The sequence below is a fragment of the Thunnus thynnus genome, chromosome 1 (genome assembly GCF_963924715.1).
Source record: "Thunnus thynnus chromosome 1, fThuThy2.1, whole genome shotgun sequence".
NCBI lineage: Eukaryota > Metazoa > Chordata > Actinopteri > Scombriformes > Scombridae > Thunnus > Thunnus thynnus.
This window is the reverse complement of record NC_089517.1, coordinates 15713069-15732849: the sequence shown is the minus strand read 5'-3', so window position 1 is coordinate 15732849 and position 19781 is coordinate 15713069. Positions and strand designations below refer to the sequence as shown.

Below are 19781 nucleotides of genomic sequence, written 5' to 3'. Positions count from 1 at the left end.
CATGTTCCTTTTATGTTTTGTAATCACAGGCAGTCACCACATTTGGAGAAGGCACCTCTCTTTGTATTTTAAGTTGGACCCATGTCATTGACTCATGATAGAGCACATTTGTATCGAGTAGTGCTAATGCTCAAGGATGATGTGAACATATTACATGCATGTGTAAACACAAGTAAAATTTGTATGTGTGTGTGTGCGTGTGTGTGTGTGTGTGTGTGAAACACAGAGAGCAGAGGAGAGGACAGAGAAGCAGCATGACCGTAAATGACAACAAAACGCAGTAGAGAACTCTCAGCATAGTTTTTTCTGTTTATTTGGCTTAGGCGCTGTGAAAAAATACTTTTGCGCTGCACCTGAGTCTTATAATGGTAGCGAAAACCTTGATTACCTTGACTTTGTGTGTATGGAGCCTCCATACAAAATGGTGATGTACATCCCTGCACGACCAGTGGAGGCTGCACAGCCATCAGAAACTATCGGAGCCAAGTTCTGTCCATTCTGATTGTTTTAAAACGTCCTATCGGCACTGATTGATCGGCCAAACCAAGTTATCAGTCTATCTCTTATCCTGACGTTGTTACTATGTTCTTGTCTGAAAGAATATGTTTAACTCTTCAGGCTAATAGGAAAACGGAATATTTAGCAATACATGTTAACAGTAGGTTTCTTGTAACATAGAGCCCTTTTACTGTCACAACAAAAAAAAAAAAAATAGAAATTCTCTTAAAATTGTAAGGTTGTTCCACATTACCCAATCTTTAATTGTACATGCTTGTTCTTTATAATTTCCTTTTAGGAAATCTTAGGAACTATTTTATAGTCAGTATTCATGATGGTAAGATGTCTATAATTATCTATATCAGATTCATCAACTTTTTTATACAATAAGCAAAGAACACCTTCATAAAAAGAGTCCCCCATACAGCCACTGTGGAGACCTTCATTATACATGGAAGTGAGCAGGTTTATGACTTCATCAATATACAACTGATAAAACTCAGCGGGCAGGCCATCAGGACCGGAGCTTTTCCCAACATTTAACTGTTTGATGGCCTGTACTACCTGGTCTGTATCACCAAGAAGTAAAAGTCAACAGGCTGTATAAAGGGATAGTCTCCAAAAAAGTGTTCACAGATGCAGTTTTTATTTTCTTATATGCGGTTGCACATAAATCTCTAATAACTTCTCTTTTCATATTTCACAGAAAACAGCACCACTGTCTGTTAATCAAGTGATAGTGTGCTTACTTATGTGATTACAACCTTAATGCAAGTACAATAAACCAATTAAGGCGTTTGCAGTTTCAGTAATCCAGGTATTGCTTTCCTCTACTTGAAATCATTGACTTCATGTAAAATTCACTGACTTTGAATCACTGGTGTTGGTCATTTCATGGTTTTTATGTTTTTGGGGGAGACAAGTTAGCCTTTAACAACATATATTAGGGGGAGACACTGAGACACAGCAGGCAAGTCACCAGTCACCAGTTCATTGTAAGCCTAACACAAATGAACTCGATCGCCAATCAGTCACCAATCAATATTCAGTCTTCATTCCATTAGTTGGTTCTTTTTTAAATGTGCAACGAAGCATGGAGTTAAAGTCAAAAATCAAACCTGTATCTGTCAGTGGTACTAAATGTAGAGTCATGGTTGTGCTGAAAACAGGAAATCTGAAACTGTAATAGTGCTCAACTCAAACAGTAAATGCACAAAGAATTTTTAAAAAAGTTAAAACAGTAATATTTTTTTCACATTTCTCCTATCTTTCTTTTCAGTTCTAGTGCACATATTGTATTGTGAACTGATATAATAATCTCCAAGAGGCACACTCCCATCCATGAAGCCTTTGCAGGTGCTACTGGGTAGCAATTATCTTCTGTGAAAGCAAAAAAAACCCCAAGACATCAGCGATAGACAACACATCAAAGAGCCCTTCTGTTGTATTTAGGTGACACATTATTCCTTCGCTGAACAAAACCAGTTTAGTTTTCCTCTCAGCTTGTCAAACTCACAAAGCATGTAAACAAGAAGCTGTGTCCCCAAGCATGTGGAGTCTCACAGCGACGTCTCTCTGACATGGAGCTACAAGATCAAAAAGGCCGTCGCAGAGTTGGTTCAGTTGTGTCGGAATAAACTACACTGGCCATGTGCACTATGTCATCCAGTATAATTGATTGTTTCTAAAGTACTGCTCATAGTTTTTAGATAGAATCTATGGCTAGGAGACATAATATATCAACCTGTGTTTGCACAAAAAACACATGTTGAAGGGAAATAATGTTACCTAAGTGGATTTGTTGATAAAGATGACAGTCTTTTAAACTTTCTTTTCCATTTTTGTGCTATCATATACTCTAAGTAAAACAATGAAGAATTACATTTTATCTTCAATGCACTGATTCCAATGTCTTCATGATATTTCTGCACAGAAAGAGTTTAGAGAAACTGATCTAGTTCATGCACTGTCTCTGTATAGCATTTGTCATGATGAGTGTAATTTCCAGCATGTAGACAAAACAACACCATTGGCAATGGAATAATCATCTGTCTCAGGTGATTTATGCAGGGTGTCATCAACTTCTATTGTTGGATGCATAGTGTTTGTATGCTGACATTTGCACTAGTTTGCATTGGCAGATGGTAAAAGTTATTCTTTCCATTTTCATCACAGCAACTCTGAATCACTGGGCAGACTTTTATTTGTGGGCACCGGGTGACAATTCTTTTTGTATTATGTTCATCATTTCCAATACATTAGAATCATCCCTCAATTAATTCATATCAACACTGGAAGGGTAATTGCTGTCATAAAAAACTGTTGCTGATGCTCATTAAAGTTTGAGTGCATCACAAATTATACAGCAAATTTAAAAATTGATACAATATGTATTTAAAAGAGAATCATTGCTCTAATTCACATTGAAAATTGAGATTTATTTCAAGAGAATGGCAGAACATATACAACAGTAGATCTGCCAGTTTCCATCATTGTGAGAGTGATATGCCTGTAAATCCTAAAGACTCACACTAGATGATTTTTTAACACAGTGTAAGCCTGGCTGGTCCATTTCTGAACTCTGAACTGAATTTGCACAAGACTTGACACTCTGGTCCTCTATTGACTCCAGAGCAGCCATGCAGAGCCCAGTAAGATTTTTTTCTCAAGTGTTTTATTTAACTTGGTGCCTGTCTGGTTTATATGGTGTGAAATAGTCCAAGATTTTGTACCTCTGCAATCTGAGAGAGATCCTATTGATGGTCAGCGAACAAGAAGAGAAATCACTACTGACAACTCCCGCTCACAAAGATGTTTTTTCGCATTACGTAAATCTCAGATTTCAGCTACTTGATCCTGCTAATTTGCTTAAACAACTTTTTTTTTTTTTAAAACATATCTCAAGGAAATAAAACAGTGTCAGTAAAATTATAAATAAAGTGAAAGAGGTTACTGACACATGTTTTGTCAGTGTTATTCTTGTCTATTCTAGACTATGTAGTTTCTCTGCTCTGGAAAAGAAACCAGAGAGCACATGTGTTATAAATGAATTTATAGTTACCTGCTCAGGATGAATCTTGTAGTGTGTGACAGAAATTGATCTTATAGTGGGTCTATTTATTGCTCCAGTGCCACTAATCATGTCAAAATTGTATTGACTACACAGTGACCAAAAGTAAATGGACTCAATTTGATTTGCCACTGAGTTGAGACACTTGTGGCAGAAATACCTGTGAAACTTAATAAAACAGCCATGAAATTAAAAATCAGAGGGTAAAAAAAATGCTTTGGATAATTGGAAATACCTTTTATTTGTCTCTTGACGTCTTCACATAAAAGTTGTTGATTTGTCACAGATTCACACATGAATGATTGCTGTCCCCTGAGGGACTCTGCCGGTAGTTTGTTGGAGTCTTTCCAAATCCCTCTAGGTGAGGGGGAACAAAAAAACAGTTTTTCATTACAAAATAACTGAGCATGTAGCCTGAAGCAAAAAAGAAAAACAAATCTGGCAATAAACATCCAGTTATATTAGAAACAAAAATCTTGCACCTTAATGCACCCAAAGGAGTTTCTGACCTCTGGTAGCACTGTGGAGCTTCTTTTTTTAAATGAATGGGTCCCTGTTTTGTTTGTCTTGTGAACGTGCACGAAGACGCATACACGCAGGTGATATATGATACATACATTCCTGCCAATGGCTTCACACTATTCCACTGATTTACAGGTGGTGTTAATGTAACAACAAAAACAGGGGAGAAGAAGACAAACAAACATTGCAGGATTCAAACTTAAAAGAAAAATCAGCTTTGTGAAGGCTTTATAAGGAGGGAAATGAATTTGACACATTTGGTAGACCTTAAGGATACGCACAATGAGTTTTGGTGAGTATAACTGAATGTAAACACAAGAAAACTCTACTGCTACAGGGATAAATACAAGTTGTATTGAGTTGAACTGAATTAAATGCATTCATAAAAATAGTCAGAGGATGGTCAAATCCATGATCCTTGTCAAAAGAATATTGTTGAAAGGGTTCAAGGGCTCAAAATTTGAAAAAATCTGTGGCAAAGTGGCAAAAGAAGATACATACACCAGATCCATAATCCCTAATTGTCTGGTTTTATACAGTAAATTTCCCCAGTGTACATTGTATTAAAAGGAATTTTGAAGTCAGCAAGTTGGCAGTGCCACAAGTACTATAAACATTTTTTATGTAAATCTTGTGAAACCTACAGTATTAAAATGACAGACAGACAGAAACACTTTTTAAAACTATTTCTATAGTTTGGATCATTTTACATAAAGTGGTATCAGCTACAAGGTCAATATTGTGCAAAACTGAAAAAGAAACTGTGCACTACAATATGCGCTCTTCTTTGCTCTCATGTAGTAATGATTAATGGTGAGAAAAGATTAATTTTTAAGACACTTTTCATCAACAACCCATCATTTTTAAAAGTGTTCCTGCATGTGACATAATTTCAGAAGTTATTTAAGCATGTAGAAGTGACCCTTCCTCATAGCAGTTCATATGGCTGACGCATCCTCACAATCCATCAAATATTCATTAAACTATATGAAAAATAGGTTGTCAGAACTCAGCTGAGGATATCACTTAGGTCTTTGAGTCTTTTATGGAATGAGTAACAGAATCGCTGCCAATATCCCCTCTACTCTCACTGAATTCCACTGAGGCTTTTTTCAGCCACGGCATTAGAGAGCAGTACTCTGCTAAACATAGGCAGCTGAAGACTTCACAGGACTCGGGTTGGCCCCCTGCAATGACCTCCAGCCAGCTCCTGATGGAAATCTAACCAAGCATCACGCCCAATTTGAGACTCCAGAGTAAACAAACAAGAGTGCTCTTCAAAGGCGCAGCCACTAAAAGACAGAAGAGGGGAGTCTATCTGCTGCTCTGTTCACTCAGTGCACTGTAAATGCACATGCCTGACTTACAATACATGAACATGTTTGTCTGCAAGAAGACAAAATAAATTCACATTATGTGTTTTTTTCTTTTTTAAGAGAAGATAAAAAGAGATTATACTGTTAATCACAGGATACACCATTCTTAAGAGTGATGTAAGGATGTGATGTGAAATTTTGTGCTTTAATCATAACATCCTATTAGATCCACTTAACTTTATAACCCCAGAACACAATGATACGATGCATCACTTCTCCATGTTTGGTCAAAACTCAGACCTGTAGTGTCTGAGTTTGGATTAGAGTAAGCTGCACACATTTGTGGATAGTTTGACGCATATTCAATTCTGTTCCTGACAACCGTTCAAAAACAGGTTTACCATAGTTGGATCATGAGGCCTGAGTCATAAATGGAATTCAACTTTGGCAGCTGTCCTGGAATAATTTGGACTGAACCTGACTTTGGCAACCCTGACTAACCAGTCTCACAATGCTGGAAACTGGCTCTCTTAACCTTGGCTTTTCCATTTATGCTATCAGAGTATGCAGATGAAATTAGACACAATACCAGATCAAGAGCAACATACTGATTATGAGACAAGATGAAACAGTTGAACCTAATTAGTTATTTTTGGCAGAAAAATATATAGCAAGGTATAAAATACATGTATAGAACATTAGCACACAACTGGAATATAAAATGATACAATAGAAATATTACAAAAAGCAACATCCATCAAGTACCAGAAATGTGCAGCTTTTTATAATAGTTAATATTTACAGTCCTATTTACAATTTAGTCAGGAGTCTATAGAGTGAGTATGTAAAAGAAATTGACTTTACTTTTGGTCAATTTCATGAGCCTTGTTGGACAAGTTGTTGCCTGAACTTGTAAACTGTCACCCAGTTGATGTTTGATTATCATTAGTCTTCTGTGTTTGATCCACTGAAAAAGTAACATATTAATGCTGTCTTAATACATAACACACAGAAGTACAAGATGTCTGACTTTTTCACCAACAATAATGGTTCTGTCTCAAAGAAAATAATCATTTGATCTGGTATAATCCCAGATTAAAGTCAACACCAAAATCTCATCAGTTGATTATGTGCCAAAGGTTTGTCCACGAGATTTTAGCCAAATCAGTTGTTGATTTCATCAGATATTTGCTAATTTTGTTGGCAAAAGTGTCTGTGTTTACTGTAAGTACATTAAAAATACTATAGATAGGTCTTTAATAGTGCTCTCAAAATGAATGTTAATTTTTGAATTAATTTGAAATATTTAACGCATTACAAAAATGAATGTGATTAATGCATTAATGTCTTTCAGAGGCTACGGCAGGCTCAGTTTTAAAGTTAGTGAAGACACTGGTATTGTGTGAAACTACACGCCCTAAGGCATCCATTGATACCAACCATGTCATGATAGCTTGTCAGGCTAAATAACACTCAAAAGTTAGGCTAAAGTTTGGTGAGGGAAAAAGGGTTCCTTTGAACTCTCTCTCTCTGTCTCTGTGTCTTCTATGTGTGAATCAGAATCTTTTCTTGTTCTTTTTTCATATTTGCATGGACTATTGTGGACGTTATGGAAATTCAACTAGCACTTGAACATGGAACACATTTATTGTTGTTAATTATGATTTATAGTAGTGAAGAAATTATTGCCTTCTAAGATGATATCTAATTTTAATGGCCTTGATAGTTTTGAAATTCAACTGGCACTTGAACATGGAACACATTTATTGTTGTTAATTATGATTTATAGTAGTGAAGAAATTATTGCCTTCTAAGATGATATCTAATTTTAATGGCCTTGATGGTTTTGAAATTCAACTGGTACTTTAACATATAGGCCTGGGTTTTGTTATTATTTCTGTTTGTGCATATAAAAAAATATGCCTTTCAAACTGACAGTCAATGGTCTTGATGGTTTCTTTGGAAATCTATAGTTCACAGGAGAGAATCTGTGTTCAAAGTGAAAAAGTTGCTATTAAACAATAGTATTTGAATTTACTTCCTTGGTGTTGATTCTACATTAATTCCCATGATTTCATATTTTAATATCCATTATTACAAGCTTCAATATTAAGAATAAAGTAAGTGATTAACCATGATTAATCACAGCAAACTGTGCAATTAAACTCTTTTTTTTTTTTAAAAATTGCCCAAATATTTAAACATACTGTACTATATACATATCTCTTCTCTGATGAGGTTTGGTCATATCTGCACAGTACTGGTAGGATGAGACAGGGTACTCTGATAATTATTACAGCTGAATTCAATATTAATTAGCAATACAAGGTTGGAGTATTAATCTTTATGCTTTTAATTCACCTCTCTGCAAACAAGCTAGGGCTCTCTCTTCTGTACTCACCTGTCCTCTAAATCACGCCCTTCAGTCAAACGAGTGAGCTTAATATCCGGCCCTGTCAATAGCTGCTGAGAGGAGGGAGACTTTATGTTCCTTGGGTCTCATGACAGGTACTCTGAAATGCAGGCTGGAGGGCAGGAGCTCAAACTCATTCGGCAAGGGCTGGTCAAGGCATTCTTGAGTGGTATTGGTTTTCCTCAGTGCCCACTGTTACACTGTAATTCTGAGAGCTACACCTGACTTACCCCAATGATCATATTTGTCAATTTCACAAGGCCTCTAAGCTTTTCTCACTTAAAAAGTTAAAGTTTCCACACCAGGTTCCACTACACAAAGTTAAAACAGACTCTCAAAGTATTGTACAGCAGTCATTAAGTCTGCAACTTTGAGAAGGTAGATTAGAGTTTGTGTCTAATTTCCTACTAACAGTCAGTCAGTATTGGTTTCCTTTAAAAATAATGACATTTTTTAAGCATAACCAGGCCATTTCAGTTGCCTAAACATAATCTGAATAACAGGGGTAAAAGAAAAGAAAATGCTGTCACTTTTTTTTCCCCAGTCAGTCATTTTGTTTTCAGTCATTTAGGCATTATGGAAGGCATTGACAAATGATCTTTCGTCATTTATCTAAGAGGGCTTGTTGTTTTTTGCTCAGTAAGTAAGTAAGTAAGTAAGTACATTTTATTTGTATAGCGCTCATCATAGATATAAGTCACAAAGTGCTTTACAAGGCATACGAAAAGAGAGAAAACATAGCAGATGAAGTGACCACCCAATACAAATACACAATGAAAAACATATAATGCTGATACAGTGTTTACTGGTTACCCGAACACCTGTCTAAACAGGTGTGTCTTTAGCTGCTTTTTAAATGAATCCACAGAATCAGCAGACCATAAAGGTGCAGGCAGAGCATTCCATAGTTTAGGTGCCACAAAAGGCCTCAAAAGGTTAATCACCACGGGTCTTAAGGCAGGTGCGTGGGACAGACAGCAAGTTTAGCACATTTGACCTAAGAGAGCGAGCTGGTGAGTAAGGGTGTAGTAGCTCAGCCACATATGCAAGAGCCTGACCATGCAATGCTCTGTAAGTAAGAATGAGGATTTGAACAGGATCCTAACACAACAGGGAGCCAGTGAAGAGTTTTAAATACAGTATAGGGGTAATATTAGATTGTTTGTTTGACCTAGTGAATAATCTTATGGCAGCACTCTGGATAGTCTGCAGATGATCAAGGGCAGACTGTGAGATGAGATAAAGGCATGTATTATCATCTCTAGTTAGGCAGTTGACACTACAGATCTGAATTAAGTGGAAAAAACAAGATCTGATTAGCTGCTTGACATGGGGGTCAAACAACGAGGATTGATCAAATATTACCTCTAAATTACTCAGTTTGGAGTGGGCAGCAGAGGAAAGAGGCCCAATACTTTGCATAATCATGGGGGAAACCTTACCCTTTTCTGGGGCAAAAACCAGAACCTCCATCTTATCAGCTTTGAGCTGTAGAGAATTTTCTGCGGTCCAGTCCCTAATAGCGTTAAGATAGTCAAAGAGCCTAGATAACCTAAAAGCCTCACTAGGTTTGAATGAGAAGTGGAATTGGATATGATCTGCAAATAGATGATAAGCAATGTTAGATCTGTTTATCAGTAGTGCTCCGTAAGTCCTAAATTTTCTTGCACCTCACTGGTGATGTTTAGAAATTGAATTGTGAACAGTGCTGAAACAGTTATACACTAACAGTGATGAAGACAACAAGAGACAATTTAACTTATTTCATAAATAGTTTTTTGCCAGTTTATATTAGATGCAGTTACTTTGCAAAAGTTTGAATGGTGGAAGATGTGTTTTTGAGCCTGTGTCACAGCAGTATGTGCAGTCGTCATGCTTTTCCCCCTAAGCATACAGAGCCCCACTGGAGGCCAATGATCACTCTGTATCTATATCAAAGTTCTGGTTATGATCACATTTGATTTACACTGCCATTCTACTGTTGCTAAAGGCTCAGTGGATGAGGAGCTGCTGCTCTTTTGTAGGGAGCAGCCCCCACAAGGGTGAATAGGCTTTTACTGATTGGTCCACTGCATACCAGCAATATCAATGCACAGAGAGTCGTCCTGATATCACCGCTTTCTGCCCTCCCACTTAACCAGTGCTATCACCTCGAACAAGACCTGGTGGACTATTAATTACTTGTTTGAGAGACAACACAGAGTCTAATGAAAATTACAAACACATTATTTTCACCGCCAACATCTCCCTGTCTGACACGATCAATAGTACCATTCCTCTGTATGAACATATTAATATCACATTGTTTTAATGAAAATGAAAAGTGGCAGTGGGATGGGTAGTCTGTTTTAGGTATTGATTCATGCCATGATAATAAGGTCATGGCCTTTTTTCCTGTTTTTTTTTTTTTTAGCACAAAGACTGCACATAGAGTAATTTTGTGAAAATTGTTGTTTTGAGAAAATCAACAAGGAAACAGCAAATACAGCATGAACCTGATTTCATCTCGTGCCAGCATATTTTTAAGTGATTCATACGGTAATGGTAAAGAGGATTTGCATGCTTTTGGTGTCTTATGGAAGTCATGGTTGACAGAAAGAATTAAGTTAAGTACTGAATGTCTGAGATGTAATTAAAAAGTAATTACTAGCATGATACATTTATTTATGTACTTTCGCAGTTTACAGAAATACTAATGCAATGCAGATTAATAAATCAGAGGTCTTGTCATTCGCTTTCTTAACTGGAGTGATGTGCATTTATGCAAATCAATGATTTGTTTTATGTATAAGTTATTTGTAAGCTTAGCACTTTGAAATTTAGTTTACACTTCAGTTTGACACATCCTCTTAGAGACACCAGAGTTCCTCTATCTCCCTGTCTCTTTCTAACACTGTGTGAGTCTGTGTGTTTGAGATGAAGGACCTGGCATGTTCCTTTTATGTTTTGTAATCACGGGCAGTCACCACATTTGGAGAAGGCACCTCTCTTTGTATTCTAAGTTGGACCCATGTCACTGACACATGATAGAGCACAGCACCCTGAGGGTTTTGTACTGAGTATTGCTAATGCTCAAGCATGATGTGAACATATTGCCATATGTGCATAAACAGAAGTAAAATTTGTAAAGTTGTGTGTGTGTTTAATATCTCTGAGCTGACATGTGTCCTCTGTGTTATGACAGATGCTATGTTGCTGGTGGCAGACAGACTGGAGGGACCCTTCAACATCGAAGCACTTATAGAGCCAATAGACATCAAGATCTCAGAGGCTATCATGACCATGCAGGACAACAGCATGCAAGTGTCAGCCAAGGTAATGTATTCTGAATTAGTTTTGTTCACAGCACTATGCTATGATGTGAACTGATTGTATTAGATGTTAGATGACATTGTTTTTTTTTCTAAAAGTAATATACATTTAAAATTAAAACATAAACAAACCAATTTAGGCTTAGTTATTTCAAATTATAGCAACCATTTTTTATTCATCTGAATTCTCATGATGTGGGTGAAAGCTATACTGTATATTAAAATGGAAATACAATGAAATGACTCATTGAACACAGGAACAGCAGTGTTTCGTCTAAGATTGTCACGGATACGGATAAGTGGTGTTGACAGTGTCGTCATGGACACGCGCATTAAGGTGGTAGTCCGTATCAGTGTATTTCTCTACACTGAGCTGAAATGAAATGAATTCACATAAATTAGATAAATAAGTATTAACAATATTTATTTACAACACATAAATAAACGCCAGGCTTATGGATGATAGATGGACCAATCGGTCTCTATCTTAAAAGCAAATCTCAATTTTCAGACCTTCTATTTGGTCCTTAATATAGATCAATGTTTGTAATATAACAAAATAACAAAACTGACTTATGTGGAATTAATTTGCTCAAACTTAAAGCCAAATCAAGACAACAGTTATTAAAAGATCTGTATTAAAAGATCTGTATGTCCTTTTATAGCAGGTTTTAATCTTGTGTTTTGTTTGTTGAGATGTCCTTTAGGAACAGATTGTTCTTTTAAAATATTTACAGAGCAGTAATTCATCTAGATACAAGTGTAGGTTAGACCTTACCAGTTTTTTCTGCCTCCTGCTTTGAATTCTCCATCACCTGATGCCTGGGCTGCTTCACATGTTTCTCTTTCCTCCTTAAACTTTTTCTTTTAAGTTTGAATCAGTTGCACCTTCTTCCTTTTGAATCAGTTCTTTATTTTCTCCCTGTTTTTCTTTCAACACCATTTTATCCTGTAATTCTTCCTTGCTTCTGTCTCCTCTCTCCTGATTCCTTCACTCACTCTGAAAATGTAAAAACCCTTCTTTTTAAAAGTCTGAGTGAGCATGAAGAAGAACTTTAACTTGTACGGTGTTAATTACAGTAATTGTGGACAAACAACACATGGTGGGAATGCATCAGCAGTCAAGTTATCCAAACAAGATCAAATCAAGATACATTAACATTACTGTAAAGTAAAGCAGCAACACCAGATAAACTGGACGGTTAAAACAACATTAATGTCAATTTAAAAAACTGTAGCTCCACTGAAGAGCTTATGCTAGCTACGTACTTTGTTGTATTTTGTCTAACAGATTATTGTTTGATGCCGCACATGTCAGTAAATGTCATATATATCCACTGAACTCTTCATCTCTCATGAAAGCAGCTCCAGTCTGCCCAGCATTGCCAGGTGTTAAAGTGTCGTACCAAAGGCTTTAAAATTATCGTACGTAAGTCATAACCAAGAGAACAAATAGGCTTAAATGTGTATATTCAGAAAACACATATTTATTGAAATGAACAACTTTTTGACACCACCTACAAATCTAGCCACATTGAACATGAACTGTTGTAGCCTGTTCAGCATCTACATGGAAATTAAATAAATAACATGCTTACCTCATCAGCTCAAGTTTCACATAGCCTACCATTGTGAAATCTTCAAATAGATTACTCTATGTGTCCATAACTCCATCGGTCTGATGAGCCTACATTGCACAGTTGAATGCAGAAAAAGGAGTAGGGCCTAGGCCTAGCATACATCAAGGGTAAACATTTAAGGTTCACTACACCAATTCCTCCCCTAAAGGGATGGTGCCAGAAAATACACATCCATTGTTTTTGTGTCTTCATTGTCATGATGAGAGGTAGCATAACCTCCACCTCCGCTGGTCTTCAGAGGCTGTGTCTATCACAGGTCTATCTTTCTATCACTTTCTGCATGAATGGAAGCAGAGAGGAGGCTATTGTTTAGATTTAAAAATATATATACTTACATATTATAAAATTAAATTACTAGACAACACAACTAGAAGCCTGTTCAAGAAAATCTGCAAGAAAACAGTCCATCAGCTAGGCCAATTAAATACATGACTGGGCTTAGCTTAATGAGAAAGTTCAAGCTCCACCTCTGAGTCGCTGTCTGTGGCTGCTACATCCTCTGCCAGTGTGCCAGATGTTGATGGGGTAGTCCTTTTACAGTACTGATTTGATGCTGTCAAGGAGCGCAGCATAGTGCTTGATGGCTTAAATGTAGTACATCCACCCACGTTCTTCACACACTCTGATGTGTGCATGAGCCCATTAAGCGTGTCTATGATGAGCCGGTTTCATGGTTTTGCTTTGATCAAAACATCTTCACATGACACATTTTAATGTAGAAACACAAGTGCATTGGGGGTCAAACTTTCCCAGTTCACTGAACACCTTTTTCCCCTCAAAGTCCTGAAAAGTAGAAAGATGGTGCCAGAATTCATCCACATCCATTGTCTTTGTGTCTTCGCCTAAGGTCATGAGAGGCAGCCACCTCCACTGGTCACCGATGGCTTGGAGATGGTCTGTGTCTGTCATATCAATTAACCATGACACTTGCTGCATGAGTGGAAGCAGAGAGGGATGCTCTGCTCGTGCCCTGGCATCGGTCAGAGTAACAAGAGAGAGGCACATGAATGTGGGTCAAGAGGGCATTATCAAAGTGGAAGCGTTTCCTGATTTCTCCGTAGGCAGCCCAAAGAAAATTTTGACAGCACACATGAAAATCCATCAGGGTGACGGGTGTGATCTTTGATTACTGGACCTGCTGCATCACCTTTACACCCAGGTACATTATGTTGAGTGGTGTAAGCTTAAAGTCATCAGTGATATTGATCTGATTCATTGCAATGTGTAGAACATAGTCCCTATTCATGAAGGTCAGCAAGAGATCTCACTCCTCAGTGAAGTAAACACCACCTTTTCGCTCTGAAAATATTGATTAAGGTCTGTAAACTTTGGCAGAGCCCACTCCAGAAAGTGGTAATACACCCGGAGAGACTGGTTGTTGAATGCATGAAAAATATTCTCAGCAGCGTTCAATCTGGCCTCAAGCTACTGGTCAGTGAAAAAAAAGTTTGAGGTCATCCCACTGGACACACATTTGACAACTTCGTTCAATGACAGCGATCATGTCTTGGAGGGCTTCAGTATTTTGTGGGGTTCGACATTCTTGAAATTCGAGGAGCTGCGCTGTTTTTTAAATATCCATAAATGTCTGGCAAGGAAGCTGTTTGCATGCCTCACTAACACAGGTGTCTCACTACATTTTCAAGTGGCATGCCTGCGTTGGTGAATGACTTCATCATTTCGTCATAAAGCCTTTCTGCGACACTCCCTCTCAAAGTAACAGTCGCCTATAACATGCCTGGCTATGGCAGTTGCCTTTGTGCAGCCAAGACTCATGTTCTTTGCCATTTTTGAATCTTTAAAGATGTCCTTTATAACATCCACCAGATAGTCTGAGGCCCTCATTAAGATGTTGTGCTCTGCTAAAAATCCTGCTAGCTTTACCTCTGCTATTTTCACCGCTGTGTCTAGCTGGTCCTTTTCCGACATTCTCTGTAAGCATTGTGCTGTTTACCTTTGCATTGGGGCCAGACATTTCTTTTTCTCCTGGTGTTTTTTAGACTTGGCATGATTTTTTTAAACAGTGATCTCAGCCACCATCTGTATGTTGCAACAACAACACAAGGCTTTACTATCAAAGCCAACAGGTTTTAGCCATCTAGTAAAATTGGGGTCGCTTTTCCACTCATTGATAATGATACGTATCACAATACATGGGTTACGATTCATTATATTCTGATATATTGCGATACTGTAAGCATGGCCATATATTGTGATTTTTTAATCTAATTTTAGGAAAACTGTCATAGTATAAAGAACACACAACCATTGCATAAAATCTGAGTAAAAAAAGTTTAATTCTTTATGAAATAAGAACAGTGAGATTTACATTTGTATTTACAACAGTCCCTATAACATCCATAGCACTATTTTTTGTGCCATCTGATCAAAGGAATTAACTTTTGCCTATATCTGTAAAAAATAATATTACTTGTAGGACTCTTTAGGTAAACAAATAAAAAAAGCAAACAGTGTTACATATATACAGACAGTATATGGTTCACGTTCTGTTGTAATATGTATTCCAGTTTTTAATTTCTCAAGTAGGTAATAAAAGAAAATGCATAGTCCTTGTAATATCCAACATCATAACACTATTTTTGTCCAATCTGAACAAAGGAATTACTATTACATCTGCCCTATATCAACAAAAAATAAAAATGCTTGCAGAATTCCTAAAGAAAACATTAAACAAATGTAAACAAAAAAATAAGTACAGTCAGATGGTGAACATTCTCAGACCCTTTTAACTTGGATTTCACATGTTATTCCAGTTTGTATGAACGTCAGTGGAAGATAAGCTGGTCAACATGCCCAGCTTTCAGGACACTTCTCTGTGCAGTTACAATGTCTCCTGCAGTGGAGAAAACTCTCTGCACAGAGATGCTTGTGCCAGGAATGCACAGGAAACGCTTTGCTATTCTGGATAGCTGAGGGTACTCATGTTCATGTTCCTTCCACCAACTGAGAGGATTTTCTGGGAGTGACAAAGGAGTTTCCTCTCTAAACCTCTTAATCTCAGCTGCAGCAGCATCATGTGCACATTTTGGTGCAGCATTGTTTTTGGCAGAGGCAAACATAGCTCCAAGCAAGTCAGCCAATGCACATGAGCTCCTTGGTTTCTTCATGGGTGGCTGGTGGGCGGGGGCAGGGCTATCCTCATAGTTAAGTGGCTGATTATCAACCTCCTCTGACTGGTCAGTCTCCTCCACCAGACTGTTTACCTCCTCTTGCTGCTGAAAAACATTAAGGCAACAAATCAAACTAGTATTAATTTTACAGTAAATTAACATGAACTACCACCTCACATAATCTGAGCCCAATTTCATCCTATTGCACATTTCTTTTGTTGTACATAATTATCTAGTATCTTTTATTTGTATTTATTTACTCAGATATATATACGTATAACCTTTAATGTATGTAATAAAAAATAGCCTAATATATTAATTTATTTACTTACATTCTGTTGCTTCCTTATGGCAGCCACCACAGCATTAGTCATTTTGAATTAGGTCTCTGCTTCAGAGAGAAAGGGTAGATCCTTAAATCTATGAAAGATCAAGAGCTGATGCCATGCAGAGTGTCTCCCTCTCTTCGACATATCTCTTTCCCAGATCTTGTGCTATAGCAGCCTTGATGTCCTTCACCATCTGTGTGTCATCAAAGCTTTCTTCTGTGCCCATGACAAGCTTGGCATGAAGTGGTGCAGTGATTGACGGAATGGGCATGCTCTCCTCTGACATTACCGAGGTGGCATCCTTCATTGGCTTGAGTGTCTTGAGCACTTCCTCGGCACATGATGTCCGCCTCGCTCAGTGTCAAGATATCCTTTTCACTCTTTCTGACCTCTGGCGAAAGGAGTGCTGCATAGATTGCTGGTTGTTGTTCTAAAAATCTTTCTGACATGTCATAAGAGCTGTTCCACCTTGTGACAACTTCTGTGGTCAGCCCGTGTTTTGGTAGCTGGAGCAGGTCTTGTTTGTGTTTTAGCTGGTAGCTGGCTATGGTGCTGTGTCTGAATAAGGTTGTAACACGTCTGATCCTGCTGAGTAGTGGCACCACTGTTGGCATTTCAATGCTTTCTGCGAGGCAAGATTCAGGCTGTGTGCAAAACATTGTACATGGGTCACGTCTGCAAGATCAGCCAAGACATTCATATTGAATGCATTGTCTGTTACAATGACAGGATCTTTCACTTACAATCTTCATTCAGTAACGGCCTCCTTTAGTAACCCTGCGATGTTCACTCCCGTGTGGCTGTCATGCATTGCTCCTCTTTGTAACATACACGAGTCCAGCTTGTAATGCGCTGTTATGGTTACGTACGATTCAGTGGCCCTCGATGTCCAAGCGTCGCATGTCAAAGCGACTCAGCTGAGCTGAGAGAGTCCAGCACCCTCATTTTTATCTTCAGGTACAACTTTGGGCACAGCAATGTCAGTGATGTGTTGTTGGGAGGGTATCGTATAACGAGGCTCCATTGTATTCAGCATATTATGGAAGCCTTCATTCTCTACAACGCTGAGAGGGCGCAAATCTTTGCAAATGAAATACAGTAATGACTGAGTTATTTTGGTTGCATGATTTGAGGTTGGTGGTAACTTTAGTGGGAGAACTTAGTCCCAGAGTGAGTTGAGAGGGATCCACTCGTGTAACGTTAGCCATTAGATGTTCTGTTAGCTGTACATCATCAGCATGGTGTCTTGCTAAATGTGCTCTCAGATACATTGTGTTTCCCAAGTATTTGATTTTAGCATGTCACATTTTGCAAAAGGCATGGCTCTTGTTGAACTCCTTGGTGCCTTCTTCATTGTGGAAGCCAAAGTGAGCCCACACTTCAGCTCTGTACGCCACAGAAGCCAATCTAGTTTGTTGCTCCATGTTAACAGTAACAGCCATCTCTGTGTCTCACACTGGGCCTTTTTCAATAACAAGTACGCCAAGTTTGGCCTTGCATACTTGCTAGTTTGGACTTGGCAAGTTCAACTCGGGAGTACAAACTTCTCAGGATGAGAGGACACAGTGCAATCGTTCTGCAATTGGAACAGTAGCAAACTTGCTGACAGCAGCAGCTGAGCTTCAACACAACTACCTCACTGTACTGTGACAAAATAATCTCAACGCAAAGCTCCACTAACACTGTTTTTCTCACAAATAACCTCATTGACAGAGAGATGCAGTAAATTATGTTATTCAGTCTGTAATGTAGCTAAAATAAAATTCCAAACCGTTATGTAGATTAATAAAATAAAACTAAATTTAATATAGATTGATCATTTTAATACATTTATATTTATTGAAATGTGGTGATATCTGTATATGTGGAGCCCCAGAGGCAGAGCTGTTGTTCTGTCCAGTAAAAACAAGCTTCACTTTACATTCAGGCAAACTAATGTGGCAGCTGCAATTGTCATATTTAATCTGTGAGACCAACATTTATCTTTCAAAAGAATTGTATCATATATCAAAATGCTGCAGAGACATTAGAGCCAGTGGCAAATTACCAAAAGAGCTGCAGAGATCAGTTCATTGGGTCATGTTCTCCCTGGGATGACGAAGGACGCTGACAGGCCAATCATCTCAGGAGTCGGGCTGCTAGCAGCCGAGATGACTGGCTGGTCTCACCTGGCTCCTCATGATCTCTGAAAACGTCAGAGCAAATTTCCAAATATTTGGATAAACTGACCACATATTGGGAATCTAAATTTTCTTGCCTGAAAAAATATTAAAACTCAACAAAGTGACATATCAACAGTCCGACACGGAAAATTACAGCAGGTTTTAGCCTGGCTCCAAATTTCCACCATCACAGCCAGTTTGTGCAAAATGTATTCTGGGAAACTTGGCTGTCCCAAGTCCACACAAGTCAGCTCTTGATGTATCCTCGATAAAACGGGTGGAGCAAGTACACATCCAGGCATTTGGACTGTACTTGGCTGGACTTTGAATTGGAACAGTACTTGGGCTGTGACTGATGACATTTCACAATAATAACACAAGTACAGACAAGAAGACAAACTGTCCATCTCATACAAGGATACAGTGTTCACACGGAAAACAAAACGAGCGTTCCTAGAGGCTACAACAGAAACTTTGGTGGGGAGCCAGTCTGAGCTAACAGCTGTAAAGTGATGAAAAGTCTGCATAAAGACTATTTCTGAGTTTGAGAGGTGGCTAAACAGCGTTTACGATTACAACACACCATATACAGTCTTTGCAACACACATATGAACATGTGCAAGCCAATCGCGCTCCTGCTATCCCGCTAGTATAAGTTACATTTGTTTTTATTTGTTTCTTTCAGGAGGGGCGGGGGGTCCCATTGGTGGGGCAGGCCGCCCCTCCAAGGCAATGGTAGGGGAAACACTCGACAGGCTTAATACACAAATTTACGATTTTACGATTAAATTTACAAAATCAAATAAGCTTTACAAGAAACAAATTAAGTTTTTTATCAACATAATGTAGAAACATTACCAACCCTCAACAACTCCCGTAAGACTTCTGTGTAGTCTAAGAACATTTACTCCAAGATGTATTTGGCAAAACCATTTAGTAGTATTAAAGGTGATTTTTAGGACGTTTGCAATTTAACATAGAAGAGAAAACTCATTTCCTCTGTAGCCGCCTTAGAATTGAAATTGCTGATCAGTCTTTGGAATAGTTTGAAATTCCAAAACAGCACATAAAAGATACTATCACACACACAATTGTTCTGCGCTCTTTCATGTCAAAAGGTGAATATCAGTTCAACTTTTTATTCCAATCCTTTGATGTGGCCTATCTCCCTGCTAGAATTACAAAGGTCAGTGTGAATTAGATGTCACATTCTTTCCCATATCAAGTGCACCACAATTTACAACTGTACCCATTGTCTATGCACTTGATGCTCCATCCCTGCAAGGTTGTGCTTGGCTGAAAGATTGCTCTGAGATTACAATCTTTTTCCCCACATTCACATGTTAACCATATGTAGTCCTTACCCAATCACCAAGCTTTGGGGAATAT

General features: G+C 38.1%; 1 protein-coding gene across 1 annotated transcript in view; it reads left to right on the top strand.

Annotated features, from left to right (window-relative positions):
- The window catches only part of gpc6a (glypican 6a), a 166538-nt gene that overhangs the window by 115246 nt on the left and 31511 nt on the right, over positions 1-19781 (top strand). Inside the window, exon 5 of the mRNA XM_067586549.1 lies at positions 11004-11134. Within this exon, the coding sequence (XP_067442650.1) occupies positions 11004-11134 (131 nt within the window). The remainder of the gene's footprint in view (positions 1-11003; positions 11135-19781) is intronic.